General features: G+C 42.7%; 1 protein-coding gene across 3 annotated transcripts in view; it reads left to right on the top strand.

Moving 5' to 3' along the window:
* LOC132403740 (semaphorin-3E-like) overlaps positions 1 to 18,361 on the top strand; it is a 152,552-nt gene that overhangs the window by 63,359 nt on the left and 70,832 nt on the right. For all 3 annotated transcript variants that reach the window (XM_059987383.1, XM_059987384.1, XM_059987385.1), the window contains one exon: positions 5,903 to 6,022. In XM_059987383.1, coding sequence (XP_059843366.1) covers positions 5,903 to 6,022 — 120 coding nt within the window. The remainder of the gene's footprint in view (positions 1 to 5,902; positions 6,023 to 18,361) is intronic.

Here is an 18,361-nt window from a genome sequence, read left to right as displayed (position 1 = left end):
TAAACACTAAAAGACACCAAGGATTCCCAACCAGGAGTTTAAGGACTCCTTGTTTAATGGTATTGGTCAATGACATTAAAAAAGGTTGGGAATCCCAGGTCTACACAGTCTCCCCTAGGTAAGTTTTCTATCCCCAGCCCAGTCTCGTCAAACTTTGCTGAATACCTTTCCTTGTATGTCCCTTCTTGGGAAGGGAGGCTAAAACTCTCCAGCAGCCAACCCAAGGAGTTTGCAATTGCCGCAAGTGTTTTTAAGAAGGTAACTCGGAAAATAGATGAAGGGTTATGAGAATGTTGCCAAGAATTGAGGGATTGAGTTACAGATAAAGGATGAGAAGGTTGGAGCACATTTCATAAGTGTAGGAGACTGAGGTGTAACCGTATAGTGGTACATAAAATCACAAAGGGGCATCAATGGGGTGAATGCACAAAGTATTTTTCCAGGTTTGGAGAATCAAAAACAAGAGGGCATAGGTGATGGGCATTTTTTAAAATCCCAGTGGGTAGTCAGTAAATGGAATTGAACTGTCAGAGGAAGTGGTTGAGGCAGGTACATGGATAGATACATGGATAAGAAAGGTTTAGAGAGATACATACTGTACAAACCAAATGCAGGCAAATAGGACTAGCTTGGATGGAAACCTTGGTTAGCATGAGTCAGCAGGGTCAAAGGCTGTTCCCACTTTGTGTGATTCTTTGGCTCTATATGACAAGGTCACACAAGGCAGCCTCGTCAACCAGGGTAGGGCACAAAGGATCCGAGGTGAACTGGATCCAAAATAGACAGAATGACAAGTGGCAGATGGTGGTGGTGGATGGGTGTCTCTCTGACAGGAGCTCTGGAATGTGGCACACCATGGAGATCAGTATGGGTCCTTTGATTGCAATGTATATGTAAATAACTGAGAAGAAAAAGGAAATTGATGACAATATGGGAATTGGTGGAGTCGTAGATAGTGAAGTCGGCTGTCTAAGTGGGACAGAGATCAGCAGAAAGATGGCAAAGTGGTGATGGATGAAATTTAATCCAGACAGGTGTGAGGTGATGCACTTTGGGAGGACAAATTCTGGCAGGAGCTACATAGCAAATGTTAGGGGCCTTCAGGGAGTTGATGTACAGAAAGACCATGGCCCCATGAAAGCCATTGAAGAAGATTCTCGTGAATCGGTCAACATTAAGCCAAGCATCACCCAGAAATCACTCATCACTGCAGCATAATAGAGCTTTGACTGGCGGCCAATCCAGATACAGGACATTTCGAGAGGAGGGGACTTCAGATCCACTGGTTCACTGCCCAAGGATAAAAGGCAAGAGTGGATCGCAGCAATGCAATAGAGTTTGACCGGTGTTTGGCATTGATTATCGTAGGCAGCCATCGATCCCAGGGAATCATGGGTTTGCGCCTCTGGTGGGATGTGTCCTCTTCAGGGTGCAAGCCTGGATGGGAAGATTTGAAGAACCGGCCGTTGCCCATGCAGCAGGTTCCCCTCTCCACGTCACTAATGTAGTCCAAGGGAAGGGCAAGTGCCGATACAGCTTGGCACCAGTGTCGTCGCAGAGGTTGCCAGAGTGAAGTTGTAAACAACATCAAACTGCCTTAGGGACCCTGACTCCGGATTTCTTCCTCAGGATTTACTCCTGAAGCCTTCCCCATGGGTGGAAAGGCAGCAGAGGTTTAAAATCAGAGTTTTCCCTCTCCTAGGTGGGCCGCTGTCCAAGGCCCAAAGCAACTGGTTTTGAGGTGCTAGCAGTCCTTTCTCTTGTCAGTAGGACAGTTCCACCGGGCTAGTAGCTAACCCAAACGTGAAGGCCAAGAGTTGGACTAGGTTGTTAAAGGCTGTTAGAGACACAATTTATAGGTAATGGGAGCTTATCTCCACTACCACTCCTGGCTATAACAACCTCAGAAACCTGGGAATGATTAGTAAGAACAAATTAAAATAAGGCAGGGGCAAACACAGCTTCCATCATCACAGCAGCCTTCATCTGAGAGGTCATAGTCAGAGAGGTGGTCTTAAGGCTTTAGTTTTTCTACTCTTCCACAAAGAGAGTCTTCAAGCAGGGAAATCTAAGGAAAGAAAAGCTCAAGTATTTTTTTCCTTCTTTTCTTTATGCTAGTGAGGCCAGAAGTAGGAAGATTGTACAGTTTAATACTTGGTGAAAGAGTTGGTGTGGGAGGGAGGGCATAAGATTTTTGGATGATGGGGCTCTCTTCCATTGAAGGTGAGACCTGCACAGAAGAATCGGTTTGTACAAATATCCTAGTGGGAAGATTTGTTAATGCTGCATGATGGGGTTTAATCTAGAGCTGCAGTGTTGCAAAATCAAGAAGGGTGAATACAGGACCGAAGGTGTTGTATCTGAAAGCACACAGTATACAAGATAAGATAGATGAGCTTGTAGCACAGTTACAGATTGACAGGTACGATGTTGAAGGCTTGACTGAATCATGGCTGAAAGATTATAGCTGGAAGCTCAATGCCCAAGGATACACACTGTATTGAAAGGACAAGCAGGAAGGCAGACAGGGCGGCATTGCTCTGTTGGTAAAGAATGAAATCAAATCATTGGAATGAGGTGACATAGGGTCGCAAGGTGTTGAATCATTGTGGACAGAGCTAAGGAACTGCAGGGGTAAAAAGACCTTGATGGGAGTTGTATACAGACCCCCAAACAGAAGTAAGGATGTGGTCTGCAAATTACAATGGGAGATAGAAAATACATTCCGGAAGGGCAATGTTACAATAGTCATGGGGGATTTCAATATGCAGGTATATTGGGAAAAAATCAGTTTGGTGCTGGCTTATAGGAGGAGGAATTTCCAGGGTGCCTATGAGGACTTTTAGAGCAGCTCATGGTAGAGCCCACTACAGAATCAGTTATTCTGGATTAGGTGTTGTGCACTGATCCAAAAATGATTAGGGAGCTTAAGGTAAAAGAACCTTTTGGGGAAAATGATCACAATATGATCAAATTCATCCTGAAATTTGAGAAAGAGAAGTTAAGATCAGATGTATCAATGTTACAGTGGAGTAAAGGAAATTACAGAGGCATGAGAGGGGAGTTAGCCAAAATTGATTGGAAAAGAACACTGGCAGGCTAGCAATGGCTGGAATTTCTAGAAGCAATTCAGAAGGCACAGGATATATACTTCACAGAGAGGAAGAAGTATTTTAAATCAAGGTGACACAACTGTTGCTAACAAGAGAAATCAAAGCCAACATAAGATTCAAAGTGAGAGTATATAATACAGCAAAACTATTAGGAAGTTAAAGAATTGGGTAGCTCTTAAAAACCCACAAAAGACAACTGAAAAAGTCATTAAGAAGGCAAAGATGGGATACAAAAGTAAGCTAGCCAATAATATTAAAGAGGATAACAAGAGTTCTTCAGATACATAAAGTGTAAAAGAGAGGTAAGAATGAATATCGGACGGCTAGAAAACAATGTTGGAGAGGTAGTAATTGGGGACAGCAAACTAGCGGATGAACTGAATACATATTTTGCATCAAATTTTACTTTGGAAGACACAAGCAGTATGGTGAAAGTTCCAGGTGTCAGGGGCATGGAGTGTGTGAAGTCACCACACTTCTGATGAAGTGTGAGAATATCTGAAGATTAATAAGTCACCTGGACCAGATGGTTCTGAAAGAAACCAGAGTTCTGAAAGAGGTGGCTGAAGTGATTGTGGATGTATTAGTAATGATCGTTCAAGAATCACTAGATCCTGGAATGGTTCTGGGAGACTGGAAAAATTGCAAATGTCACTGCACTCTTCAAGAGGGAGAGAGACAGAAGAAAGGAAACTATAGACTAAGTAGTCTGAACTCAGTGGTTGGGAAGGTGTTGGAGTCGTTTATTAAGATGAAGTCCCAGGGTACTTGGAGGCACGTAATATAATAAGCTGCTGTGCAGGGTTTCCTCAAGGGAAAATCTTGCCTGACAAATCTGTTGGAATTCTTTGAAGAATTCACAAGCAGAATGGACAAAGGAGGATTGGTTGATGTTGTGTACTTGGATTTTCAGAAGGCCTTTGACAAGCTGCCATACATTTGGCTGCTTAACAAGCTATGTGTCCATAGTATTATAGGAAAGATTCTAGCATGGATAAAGCATTTGCGAATTGGCAGGAGGCAAAGAGTGGGAACAAAGGGAGCCTTTTCTGGCTGGCTGCTGGTGACTAGTGGTGTTCCACAGAGGTCTGTGTTGGGACTGATTCTTTTAGCATTATATGTCAATACGGGGGTGGGGGGGGATTGATAAGTTTGTGGCCCAAGGTAGACCGAGTCAATTTTAGAAAACCTAGCACATTTATTTTTCAACATAGTCCCCTCCTACATTTACACTTAGTCCAGTGGTCGTGGAACCTTCAGAAAGTATCCACAGCAGGGGTGATTGATAAGTCTATGGCCTAAGCTAGAAGGAGATGGGTTATACCACTCTCTTTACATACACATGCAGTTCAACTCTTTCAGTAATTATGCAGAAAGTTTGAAGTTAATAACTCATCAGGGTGACTGATAGGTTCATGGCCTAAGTTAGAAGGAGATGAGTTATTAACTTCAAACTTCCTGCATATTCACTCAGAGCTGACCTGCACGTGCATGTAACGAGAGCTGTATAACTCCTCCTTCTACCTTAGGCCACGAACTTATCAATCACCCATCTGTGGATATTTTCTGGAGGTCCAAGATCCGTATGCTCCATGACCACTGGACTAAGTGTGTAAATGTAGGAGGGGACTATGTTGAAAAATAAATGTGCTAGGTTTTCTAAAATTGACTCCTTCTATCTTAGGCCACAAACATATCAATCACCCCGCGTAATTTAGATGGTGGAATTGATGGCTTTGTTGCAATGTTTGCAGTCAATAAGCAGATAGATAGAGGGGCAGGTAATTTTGAGGAAGTAGAGAGGCTACAGAAGGAATTAGACAGATTAGAATAGGCAAAGAAGTGGCAGATGGAATACAGTGTTGGGAAGTGTATGGTCTTGCACATTGGGGGAAGTGTATGGTCTTGCACATTGGTAGAAGAAATGGAAGATTTGACTATTTTCTAAATAGAGAAAAAATACAAAAAATTCAAGGTGCAAAGGAACTTGGAGTCCTTGTGTGGGGCTCCCTAAAAGTTAATTTGCTGGTTGAGTCTGTGGTGATGAAGGCGAATGCGATGTTAACATTCATTTTAAGAGGATTAAATGTAACATTGAAACATAATAAAGCACTGGAGAGACCTCATGGAGTATTGTGATCAGTTTTGAGCCCCTTATCTTAGAAAGGATGTGCTGAAACTGGAGAGAGTTCAAAGGAGGTTCATGAAAATGATTCCAGGATTGAATGCCTTGTCATATGAAGAATGCTTGAAGAGTGTTTGATGGCTCTGGGCCTGTATCCACTGGAATTCAGAAAAATGAAGGGTGACCTCATTGAAACCCATTGAATGGTGAAAGGCCTTTGTAGAGTGGATGTGGGGAGGATGTTTCCTATGGTGGAAGAGTCTAAGACCAGAGAACACAGCCTCTGAATAGAGGGCATCCTTTCAGGACGGAGATGAGGAGGAATTTCTGTAGCCAGAAAGCAGTGTATCTGTGGAATTCTTTGCCACAGGTTGTTGCCGAGGCCAAGTCTTTACGTATATTTAAGGTAGAGATTGATAGATTCTTCATTGATCAGGGCATGAATGGATACAGGGAGAAGGCAGGAGGTTGGGGCTGAGAGGAAAATTGGATCAGCCATGATGAAATGGCAGAGCAGACACGATGGGCCAAATGGCCTAATTCTGCTCCTGTATCTTATGGTCAAAAGAGAAAACTCGTAAGTGAATCTTCAGCTTATTATCCATACTGTTATCGCTATTGTTATGTATCTGAAAGTTAACATCATTCTTTGTCCTTCCCACAGTCTGAATGTGCAAACTTTGTTCGTGTTCTCCATTCCTACAATCGCTCTCACCTGCTGGCCTGTGGTACTGGAGCCTTTGATCCTGTCTGTTCCTACATCAGAGTGGGGCGGTGGAGAGAGGTGAGTGGGCAGTGAGGATTGGCTTGGAAGCCTAGCTGGTTGTACAATGTGAGTTTTGATTTACAGTACATCATATCCAAACAGTCACTTCCCTAGCCCAAACCATATTATTAAAGGCAGTGTTGACTGATATTTCTCACTGGAGCCAGACAGTAAAGAGGTTTATAATCTCACAGAATTTTCAGGTTAGATTTTGATTGGATTTACTGTTGTGCATTTTTAAAGCAATACTATCTAACAGGGATATACCAGCTGTCAGGGAGAAATATGTTAAAGAAACAGTTTTAGTGCTGAAACTGAATTTATGATGAGGGACAATGGGATTTTAATGCTGCTCAAAACCATTAATAACATTAGGGTGGTGAAATAATGTTTATGTAGTAGAACCTGGCTGCATAATTTCAGAGTTTGTGTCCTAAGTTGTTGATATTGGAGACGAATTATTGGCAAACCCAGATTTTTACAAACACTGACAACTCCTTGAGAGATCATTGGTCAGGCCAGACTTAGAGTATTGTGTGCAGTTGTGGCTGGCATACTATAGCAAGGATGTGATTAAGGTAGAGAGGGTCAAGGAAAGATTCACAGGAATGTTGAGAAAACCAAACCACTGGAGGAATTGGTGGCTCAGGCAGCATCTGTGGAGAGAAATTGATATCCTGGGTTGATAACCTGCATCATGATTGTCTTTTTATTCCCCTAGAATGTTGCCTGAAATGGAAGGATTGAGTTTTAAGGAGAGATGAGGTAGGCTGACATTTTTCCCTGGAGTACAGGGGGCTGAGGGGTGACTTTGTAAAAGGTTTATAAGATCATGAGAGGCATAGATATGACAGGCGGTAAGTATTTTCCCCAGGGTAGGGGAATCTGATACTAGAGGGCAGAAGAATAAGTTGAGAGGGGAAAGATTTAAAGGGGATCTGAAGTGCAACTTTTTCAACAGATAAGTTGGTAGGTAAGTAGTGTTGGCTAGAAAGAACTACAAATTAGTGAACAGGATTGAGGCAAGGGTGTTAGAAGCAGACAAAAAGTAGTCTTTGTTCTTATATGTTGTTGCAGGAATGGGGGCAGCCATTTTGTGAGTCTGTTCTTGCAGCTGCCATTTTGTGAACTGCTTGGAGAACTGGTTCTTGCTCAGGGATAACTTAATCAGTGCAACTGAGCATGACGTGATGAGTTTTCTACTGAGACCATTTTCATGAGAGAAGCTCTTTATCATGTAAAATGCAGGCTTGCAGAAGGAACAGCCTGTTATCTGGTCTTCTGGGACCAGTGTTTGGTTGACCAGGTTGAACTTATTTGAACCAGTCTGATTTGAACAAAAAGAATTACCTAAGGTACAAGGGTGAAGGAAGAACCATAAAGCAGTATTGTTGGTAATCTTGGGCTACAACCAGTGAGAATACAACAAAGGTCAGTCAGATGAAATTGAAATTAAGCCAACAAAATTGAAACATAGATTGATCCGATAAGGGAAAAAATAAGATTGGAGATTTTGGAGCACAGACAGTGATAACTCTTTAGAAGTCAACCATATCAGAAGTGGAGATTACATTGGGATCAAGAAGAACATTTGGCCAATGTAGGCTCTTTTTCATTTGTTCTACCTTTTCTCATCCTTAACTGTTCATGGACAGTCAGGGAAACCTAGTGGGTGTGCACACAGGTGATTGGTTGTGTAAATTCATGTGTTAGTTATTTGTCGGCAAATATACATCCTCGCTGTGCCTACATGATCATTATTATTGAGGGTTAACTCTGGAGGGTTAATCCTTGTAATAGTGGAACAAACTGGCAGAGGAAGAGGTAGATGTGGGTAAAATTATTATGTTTAGAAAAACACATTTAGACAGCTCCCTGGATAGGAAAAGTTTAGAGCAGGGACTGCCCCCCTCCTAAGGTCCATGGGCCCAATGCTTAACACTTAATGGCATTGGTCCATGGCATGAGAAAGGTTGGGAACCCCTGTTTTAGAGGGATGTGAGCCAAATGCAGGCAAGTGTGATTAGGGTAGAGAGGCATGCTGGGTTGGCAATAGATAAACTGTCTGACTCTGAGAATGAAGTATAGTTTTCAGCTGCAGGTCCCGCAACTTGGGCAGTCCCTTTCACTTACAGGAATGCAACAGCTCCTGAGGAGAAGTTATCCTGGTTACATACATTTCTGTTTGTTTATTTCTGGTAGCTGGATGGGATTGGTAGCACCAACACTTATTGTCCGGTAGTCTTTGAGCAGGTGGAAGTGTGCTGCTGTCATCTACCGCGGTCCTCTGGTAAAGGTGTTCCATGCTGTTGCTGGGAAGAAACCTCTATATTTCGACCCGATGGAGGAGACCAGGAAGGTACTGCCCAACTGTGCAGAGCGCTGCCTGACATGGAAGGGATCCTGCTGGCTGTGGTTTTAACAAAATGCCGGAGGAACTCAGCAGGTCAGGCAGCAGCGATACAGGGGAATAAACATAAGGTCAAGATGCTCCATGTGGCATGGAAACAGAAGGATTCTTGGAGGAACACAGCAGGTCAGGCAGCACCAGGGGATGGAGAAACGGAGTTAATATCTCAGGTCACAGATTCCCTGGTAGAACTGAAAGTTTAAAAATAAACAGTGTTAAATTGCAGAGAGTGGGGTAGGAGGTTGGATATAACAAAGAGAATATCTCTGATAGGGCATGATGGTGGCAGCTGCTGATGAAAGCATCTGATTAAGTTAATGAAGACAGATATACGTTAACACTGTGAGCTACGGGGGCGTTGGTCAGATGAGTCCAGCTGGTGAGGCAATGCAAGTGAACAGAGTCACTGGACAGTTCTCAGAGGGGGAGCAGTACCAGGCCTTGTTCCACACTACCATTCTGTCACACAAACAGGAGATGGCAGGTGTTTATCAGGAGCAAATTTGTGTGCCTTCGTTAGACCCAATGCCATGAGTCTAGTTAGTCAGTGTGGTCGACCCTCTGACTTGTAACCTTTGTACCATCCCTCAGCCCTAGCCCACCCCTCGGTCCACCCTCCTGCCGGGAGACACCCCTCCATCTGTCACTGCCCAGCCTGCGACCGCTGTCCAAGCATGGACTCCAGTTACCAGATGTTTGTGAGAAGGACAGTACAAGGTAGCCATGGATGTTTAGTCCCGTTAAATCCTTTCTCCACCTTCTTGTCCCATTAATTACATCTGGTTTGCTTGCATAGCCATTTCAAAGTCAACCCTTGGTGGGTCTGGAGTCCTGACGAGATATGGATGCAGATGTTAGAACATGAAAGAGTACAGCATAGGAACAGTCCTTTAGCCCTGTAATGTTGTGTAAACTAATTAAATCAGTAATCAAATGTCTAATTAAACTAATCACTTCTGACTACATAATGTTCATGACCTTTCAATTCCTGCACTTTCTAAGCTGTTTAAATGCATCCTTCATCTTTCCCTCCACCAAGACCCCAAGCAGTACACTCCAGGCACCTATTCATTTTTTAAAAAGCTTGCTCAGCACTTTCCTCCCCTCACCTTAAATACATGCTCTCTCATATTAGACATTTCAACCCTGACAGAAAAAAGGTTCAGTCTGTCTACTCTACCTATTCCTTTCATAATCTTATAAACCTCTTTCAGGCCCTCCCTCAACCTCTGCCACGCCAGAGAAAATAACCCAAGTTCATCCAACCTGTGCCCTCTTATCCAGGCAATATCCTGGTAAATCTCTTCTGCACCCTCTCCAAAGTCTCAAGTTCAAGTTTAATTGTCATTCAACCATACGTGAATACCTATGAATACAGACAAACAAAACTGTGTTACTCTGGGGCAAAGGTGCAAAGCACAGAACCAACAGTCACACACAGCACAAGGCACATATAGCACATAAGATACCAAGCACATATAGGCTATTAATAAAATACAGTCACAAAAAATATAGTCCAAAACTTTGAGTCCAAGAACGTTGCAGCACTCTGCAGTCAAAGACATTACAGCTTGTCTTCTGCTGAGCGAACACTGGAGGGCAGCACCAACTCCAGAGCCTCAGCATCCTTCCAGAACCAGAACTGTATACAATATTCCAGATGTGGCATAACAAACATTTTATAAAGCAGCAATATAGCTTCCTGACTTTTGAACTCAGTGCCTCAATTAGTAAAGGCACGTATTCCATATGCCACCTTAACCATCCTATCAACCTGTGCTGCCACCTTCAGAGAGCTATGAACTTGGACACCAAGATTCATCTGCGCATCAACACTGTTAAGGGTCTTGCCATTGACTGTGTACTGTCTCTTTACGTGTTCCCTAGGAGGAAGATAGTGAATCAAATGGTCTCTCACAGAAACCCAATTGTTTAAGTTCTTCAATTTACTTAAACAAACTTCCAGACAAGTGCCAAATTAAAATTCTATAGTTATGGAGGAGGAATTTGGACGCAGGCCCTGCCCCACATCTGTTTCACTGTTTTAGTCTATTTTTCAGGTGTTGCAAGTACTTCTGTGTAATGAGTAAAATAAATTATTTTTTAAGTTTTTGTTTAATTGTCCCGTGTGACCCTGAATGACAATGAGTGGTCCCAATCACACGGACGGCCGTGCCATCCCCCCATGGCCTCACCAGCTGTCTAAGACGTTACTGGAGTGCATCTGGCTGTGGTCAGTGAACCAGCGAGAAGCTGAGATCAGATTGGAACAGAGAGGCTGGGACACGGACTGCACGACAGCACAGCGGGCAGAGCCACTGCCTCACAAAGGCAGGGTCTCGGGTTTGATCCCAGCCTCTGGCACTGTCCATGTGGATATTGCTGGTTCCCCGGATGCTCCCGTCTCCTGCCACATTCCAAAGGTTTGTGGGCTACAGACGACTATAAATTGTACTTTGGGTATGTCTGTGAGGTGTGAATAGACAATAGACAATAGACAATAGGTGCAGAAGTAGACCATTCGGCCCCTCGAGTCTGCACCGCCATTCTGAGATCATGGCTGATCATTCACTATCAATACCCAGTCCCTGCCTTGTCCCCATATCCCTTGATTCTCCTATCCATCAGATATCTATCCAGCTCCTTCTTGAAAGCATCCAGAGAATTGGCCTCCACCGTCTTCCGAGGCAGTGCATTCCACACCTCCACAACTCTCTGGGAGAAGAAGCTCTTCCTCAACTCTGTTTTAAATAACTGACCTCTTATTCTCAATCCATGCCCTCTGGTACTGGACTCTCCCAACATCTGGAACATATTTCCTGCCTCAATCCTATCAAATCCTTTAATTATCTTAAACATTTCAATCAGATCCCCTCTCAATCTCCTCAATTCCAGCGTGTACAAGCCCAATCTCTCCAATCTCTCTGCGTAAGACAGCCCTGCCATCCCAGGAATCAACCTAGTAAATCTACGCTGCACTTCCTCAATTGCCAGAATGTCCTTCCTTAAACCTGGAGACCAAAACTGTACACAATATTCCAGGTGTGGTCTCACCAGGGCCCTGTACAAATGCAAAAGGACATCCTTGCTCTTGTACTCAATTCCCCTTGTAACAAAGGCCAACATTCAATTTGCCCTCTTCACTGCCTGTTGCACTTGCTCATTGAAGTTGATTGGAATGTGGAGAAAATGAGGTGGGAATCATGTAGATTAGGGCAAATGGGTGTTTTGTGGTTGGCATAGGCTTTAAAGGCTGAAGGGACTGTTACTGTGTTGTGTGACAATGATCTGTCACATTAATTATTTCTTGATCCACAAAGAACAACTGTCCTTATGAGTATTTCCACCACATTCATTCATTTCAGAATTTCAACATCCACGATATTTTGAAGATGATTTATTTTCTAAAGTTAGGATCCTGACAGAAATTCATTCTGTTTCATAAAATGGCAAAGTTCTGAAAGTTTATCTTCCTGACACTACCTCTCCTATAACTGTAGAACAGAGTGTAGCATACATTCATACCTCCAGCTTGTTTCTGACATGGGGAAAACTGGTTAAAAAGTATTTCTCATTGAATGTTCTTCTTGAATGAGTTCCCTGAGTAGGCAGATAGGAGAGTCCAGAGCCAGGCGCGCTGTCCCAAGGTGAAGGTGGCCTGAGATAAGTGGAATTTCTTCTGGAGTTGAGAATCTTTAGGATTTTCTACTGGAGTGAGTGGTGAATGTTCTGAGTATATCTGAGGTTGAACTCAATTGATTCTTGGACACTGAGGGAATTAGAGGATATGTGGACCTGGTGGGAGATGGGGAGGACACAGTAAAAGGAATGGCTATTATATATAAGAGCAAGTTTAAGGTTCATTTGGAATTTTATTTTTTAAGTGCCTATGTTTTTGCAATCTCTGTTCAAGTCAGCCAAAATAACTATTTTCTGTCTCTTCTGGAGAATGAAGCCTAAGCCAGTTTCTGGTGATGTTAGTGGAGTTGATTTGTAAGATATTCCTCAACTACTGCTCAAAGGCTTCCACCTTCAAACCTGCAGGAGAGCTGTACTTAGGAATGTAACAGGTACACAGAACCTTCCTCCATTTAGACAGCCACAGGACACGCACACTCATTGTCTGTCAGGTCAGTGATAGCTGGACTGTTCCCCTGGGAGATTAGCACCTCCCAGTGCCTTTAGTAGAAAACACTCCCCCCATGTTCTTCAACATAGAAGAATTCTCCACGTCTATCAGAGATTTGGCACTTCTCCCAATCCTATTTAAGGGATTAAAATTCTATGCTCTCTCTAGAATTGAGTTTGAGGTAGAAGTACTATGAAAATCTTGCTAATTGTAGCATCTCAGAATATAAACTAATCTTAAATTATACACGACAGTGCAACAGAGAATGATTGTGAGAGACGAGACATTAGTATTGTCTTTAGAGTTAAGTCAGTGTTAGTTCAAGGGGGGAGTCATTGCTGAAAGAAGGTCATAGTAGGGAGCTTAACATCAAAGTGTATACTTGTATCAAAAGGACAGGCAGGAAGGCATAGGCAGTGGTGTGGCTCTGTTGGTAAGAGATGGAATTACATCTTGAGAAAGAGGTGACATAGGGTCAGAGAATGTCATATCTTTGCGGGTGAAGTTAAGAAACTGCAAGGGTGTAAAAGTCATTATGGGAATCACATGTAGGCTTCCAAATAACACCCATGATGTGGGGTTGGAATTGCATAGGGAGCTGAAAAAAGGGCATTTAATAAGGGTAAAGTCACATTTGTAATGGGGAACCTCAATTTGCAAGGGGGTTAGGAAAATCAGGCTGGTATCGGAGGGAAGTTGCTGAATGTCTACAAGATGGCTCTTTAGAATGGCTTAAGCTCGAGCCTATGAGAGGAAAGGCTGTCTTAGATTGGGTGTTGTGTAATAACTCAGATCTTATTAGGAAGCTGAATGGAAAGAAACCCTTAGGAGGCAGTGATCATAATATGATTGAATTCATACTACATTTTGAGAAGGAGAAGCATAATTCACATGTATCAGTATCGCAATGGAATAAAGGGAATTACAGAGGCATGAGAGAGGAGCTTGCCTAGGTGGATTGGAGGAGGATACTGGCGGGGATATCGGCAGAACAGAGAGGACTGAAGTTTCTGGGAATAGTTCACAAAGCGCAAGATAGATAAGTCCCACAGAAGAAGTTCTCAAGTAGCAGGCTTAGGCAACTGTGGCTGACGATGGATGTTAGGGACAGCATGAAAGTTAAAGAAAGGGCATATAAGGTAGCAAAAGTGAGTGTGAAGTTGGATGATTGAGAAACTTTCAAAATCCAACAAAAGGCAACTAGAAAAGCTATTAAGGGAAAACTTCAAATATGAGGGCTCACTGGCAGTTACATAAAGAGTAAAAGAATTGATATTGGACCACAGGAAATGATGCTGGCGAGGTAGTATTGGGGGACAAAGCACTGGCAGATGAGCTTAACAGGTACTTGGTTTCAGTCTTTACTGTGGAAGACACTAGCTGTATGCCAGAAGTCCATGAATGTCAGGGAGCAGGAGTGAATGCCATTGCTATTACAAACAAAACATGCTAGGCAAGCTGGAAGGTCTTAAGGTGGATAAGTCACCTGGACCAGATGGAATCCCAGAGTCCTGAAAGAGGCTGCTGAAGAGATAATGGATGCATTGGTCATGATCTTTCAAGAATCACTCGATTCTGGCATGGTCCCAGAGGACTGGAAAATTGAAAATGTCACGCCACTCTATAAGAAAAGAAGGCAAAAGAAAGGAAATTATAGGTCAGTTAGCCTAACCTCAGTGGTTGGGAAAGTGCTGGAGTAAATTATTATGGACAAGGTTTTGTAATACTTGGAGATAAAATAAGTCAAAGTCAGCATGGTTTCTGGAAAGGGAAATCTTACCTGACAAATCTGTTAGAATTCTTTGAGGAAGTAACAAGCGTGATGGACAATGGAGAGGCAATTGATGTCATTTACTTAGAATTTCAGAAGGCACTTGATAGGATGCCTCACATGAGGCTGCTTAACAAAATAAAATCCCATGGTATTACAGGAAATAGACTGGCATGGATAGAGGAATGGCTGACAGACAAGAGGCAATGTGCGGGAATAAAAGGGGCCTTTTCTGGTTGGCTGCCAGTGACTAGTGTTGATGCTCATGGGTCAGTATTGGGACTGCTACTTTTCACATTGTTTGTCAGTGATATAGATCAAGTCAAGTCCAGTCACTTTTATTGTCATTTCAACCATAACTGCTGGTACAGTACACAGTAAAAAACGAAACAACATTCCTCCAAGACCATGGTGCTACATGAAACAACACAAAACTACATTAGACTTCAGACCTACACGGGACTACATAAAGTGCACAAAACAGTGCAAGACAGTACAATAATTAATAAACAAGACAATAGGCACAGTAAAGGGCAAATTACAATATAATAATAAATGATCTAAATGTAAATATTGTAAACAATGTTTTAGCAGGAATTGAGAAAGAAATGAGCAAAATTTGCAAAAGGAGTGTGTGTGTGTGTGTGTGTGTGTGTGTGTGTGTGTGTGTGTGTGTGTGTGTGTGTGTGTGTGTGTGTGTTTGTGTGTGTTGGCGTCAGACTAGACTCTGGGAATTGAGGATTCTAATAGTTCGGAGGAAGAAACTGTTACACAGTCTGGTATGAGGGATTGTTGGAGGAATAGTGAAATTGTTGCCTTGTGACCAAATTTGTGATGATACGAAAGTAGGTGGAGGGGTGGGTAGTGCTGGGGAAGCAATGCAATTGCAGCAGGCCTTAGACTTGGAAGAATGAACAAAAAAAGTGGCAGATGGAAGACGATGTTGGGAAATGTATGATAATGCATTTGGTAAAAGGAACAAAAGTGCAGACTGTTATCTAAATGGGGAGAAGGTTCAAACATCAGAAGGGCAAAGGGACTTAGGAGTCCTCGTGCAATACTCCTGGAAGGTTAATTCACAAGTTGAGACTAGTAAAGAAGGCAAAATCAGTCCACCCTTGAATTATTGTCAACAGTTTCTGGCCCCATATCTCAGAAAGGATGTGTTGTCATTGGACAGAGTCAAGAGGAGATTCACGAGGATGATTCTGAAAATGAAGGATTTAACATTTGGCAGCTTGGGCTTGTAATCACTGGAACTTAGAAGAATGCGGGGGGATCTCATTGAAACCTACCAAATGTTGAAAGGACTAGATAGGGTGGATGTGGAGAGGATGTTTCCTCGGGGGGGGGGGGGTATCAAGATCTAGAGGGCACAGCCTCAAAAGTGAGGGGTGACTCTTAGAAAAGAAGCAAGGAGAATTTTTTTTTTAGCCAAAGAGTGGAGAATCTGTGGAAAGTTCTGCCACAGACTGCAGTGGACAGCAAGTCTGTGGGTATATTTAAGATAGGTTCCTCATTGGTCAGGGCATCGACGGATATGGTGAGAGGGCAGCTGTACGTGGTTGAACAGGATATGGGATCAGCCATGGTGAAATGGTGAAGTGGACTCAATGGGCTGAATGGCCTAATTCTGCTCCTTTGTCTTATGGTCTTGTGGTCCATAGTGTTCCATTGCCAAAGTAGTGTTGTGCAGGCCAGTTCAGCAATAAATGGTTGTAGGAAAGCAACAGTTCCCGAACTTGGTGCTGTGGGAATTTAGGCATCTGTACCTCCTGTTTGAAGGTAGCTGTGGGAAGATGGAATGGCCTAGATAGTGGGGATCTTTGATGAAGGATGTTCTCTCCTTAAGGTAGCATCTTGTGTAAATTCTTTTAGTGGTGGGGATGGAGGTTAAATAAGACAAAGGATAAATCTCATAAACTTGCTCCATTTGCTTTCTTAATGTGTTAATATTGCACATCTCTTCAAAAATAGTACAAACATTTGAATTTTAAAGTAACCCAAAGTGTTATATCAAGTATAACATGAAATAGTAACATATAATTTTGATCCTGTGAGTTATTTTCAGGGGCGTGTATCCAAACAGCAGATGCAATGCAAGACACTGTGTAAAAGATGAAATTAGAATTATATGTATCAAGGTTAATAATATAATCATGGGGCTTTAATCTACAGTAAACTGGGAAAACTGGATTAACAATCATCGTGCAGAGGGCAAATTCATGGAGTGGTTATGAGATGTCTTTCCAGATCAGTATCTTGCAAAAACCAACAGGACAGGATGCACGCTATTATAGATCAGGTATTGAGCAATGAAAAGGAATTAACTACTAATCTGGAAGTTAAGAGGCCTTTAGAGAAGAATGATCATAATAAGATAAACCTTTATGTAAAAATTGAAAATTATATTGTTCAATCGGCAAGCACTAGTGTAAAAGAAAATGGACTGAGTAAAAGGGAACTAGATCTAATATCTGCAAGAGGGGAATTCTAAAACCAATATCCACAGCAGGGAAATTCTAGAACTGGTGCCTGCCATTGAGGGAATTCTAGAACCAATATCTGCCATTGGGAGAATTCTAGAACCAATATATGCAGTGGGGGAAATTCTAGAACCTATATTAAGGAATGGTAATAGACACTGAAAACTAATACCAGGATTGGGCAGAGTTAGTGTGTGAAACCTTTAAATGCAAGAGTAAAAGCACATTACAACAATTATACTGAGCCATGGTGAGACTTGGGATCCTCTCCCTCCCTGAGGAAGAGAATTCTAGTGGGAGTTCAGCAAAAGTTCATAAGGTTGAGGATGTGGAATTCGTCCATTAACAAAGATCAAACAGATTGGGCCTGTAGCAAAGAATGAGAAGCGACCTCCTTGAATACAAATGGGTCTCGACATGGTAGAGGCAGGGAGAATGTGAACAATGTCCAGTAAAGCAAAGAATGGTCTTCACTCAGAGGCTGGTGAGTGCGGGCGTTCTCTACACCAAATGCTGTAGAGGTTTGGCCACTAAGTTTATTCTACATAGAGATTGGTACAGTTTCGTCCATTCAGAGAACCGCTGGATATGGAGGAAAATGCTGTGACACAATTGGAACCCTCTGAGCCTACTCAGACACCATCTTCTGAACCCACCACCTCTAGCAGCTTGAAGAAAGAGGGCAGCAAAGGCACGGGGAACACCTCAAAGCTGTCCTCCCAGCCACACTTCATCTTGGAAGTATAGTACTGTTCTTTTTCAGTCAAAGCTCTGGAACTCTCTCCCTCACAGCACTGTGGGTATACTCATAACTCAAGGACTACAGCGGTCACAGGCACATCCTTCTAGGTTCCAGCACCCACCCTGAGCTTCCAAAAGGGATTCAGTCTGTGAGATTTAGAAGGGAAATATTGCCACATTACTACTTGTAATCTGATCACATTTCACTCCACAATTTGTGGAGGATAATCATCTGCTTGGGAAGATTAACCGCTGTTCTTTGTAAGAAGTCATCACTCTGGCAATAGATTAAATCAGCCATGATTCCAAACTGTTGTGAATCTTTGTCAAGCTGCCAGGAGATTTTGAGTTATTCCAGTCTGTGTCACATATCCAAGCCCTGACCTCCATGTGCAGTGACCCGGAGACAGATTCATCAAGGAGCCTCAGCTACCGTTCAACTCTGTAGAGCAGGATCAAGCCCATGGTAGAGCACCGACAAAACTGAACACCAGGCACTGGTTTCATTTCAGGAGTTTCCCCAGAAAGAAAACATAGCGCAAAGCTATAGCAGGAGCAAAACTGTGAGGTTAATTGGGAAGAAACAGTGCTTATTGGAATTGGTTTAATATTGTCAGAAGTACTGAGATACAGTTAAAACTTGTCTTGCATACTGTTCACACAGATCAAATCATTATACAGTGCATTGAGGTAGAACAAGGTAAATCAACAGCAGATGCTGAGAGAGAGTGCAGTGCAGGTAGTAATAAGGTGCAAGCTCACAATGACGATGATTAAGAGGCGAGGGTCAAGGATCCATCATCTTCTAATAGAGAACCAT

The sequence above is a fragment of the Hypanus sabinus genome, chromosome 13 (assembly GCF_030144855.1).
Source record: "Hypanus sabinus isolate sHypSab1 chromosome 13, sHypSab1.hap1, whole genome shotgun sequence".
NCBI lineage: Eukaryota > Metazoa > Chordata > Chondrichthyes > Myliobatiformes > Dasyatidae > Hypanus > Hypanus sabinus.
The sequence above is the reverse complement of the archived record's forward strand: the minus strand, read 5'-3'. Positions and strand labels throughout refer to the sequence as shown.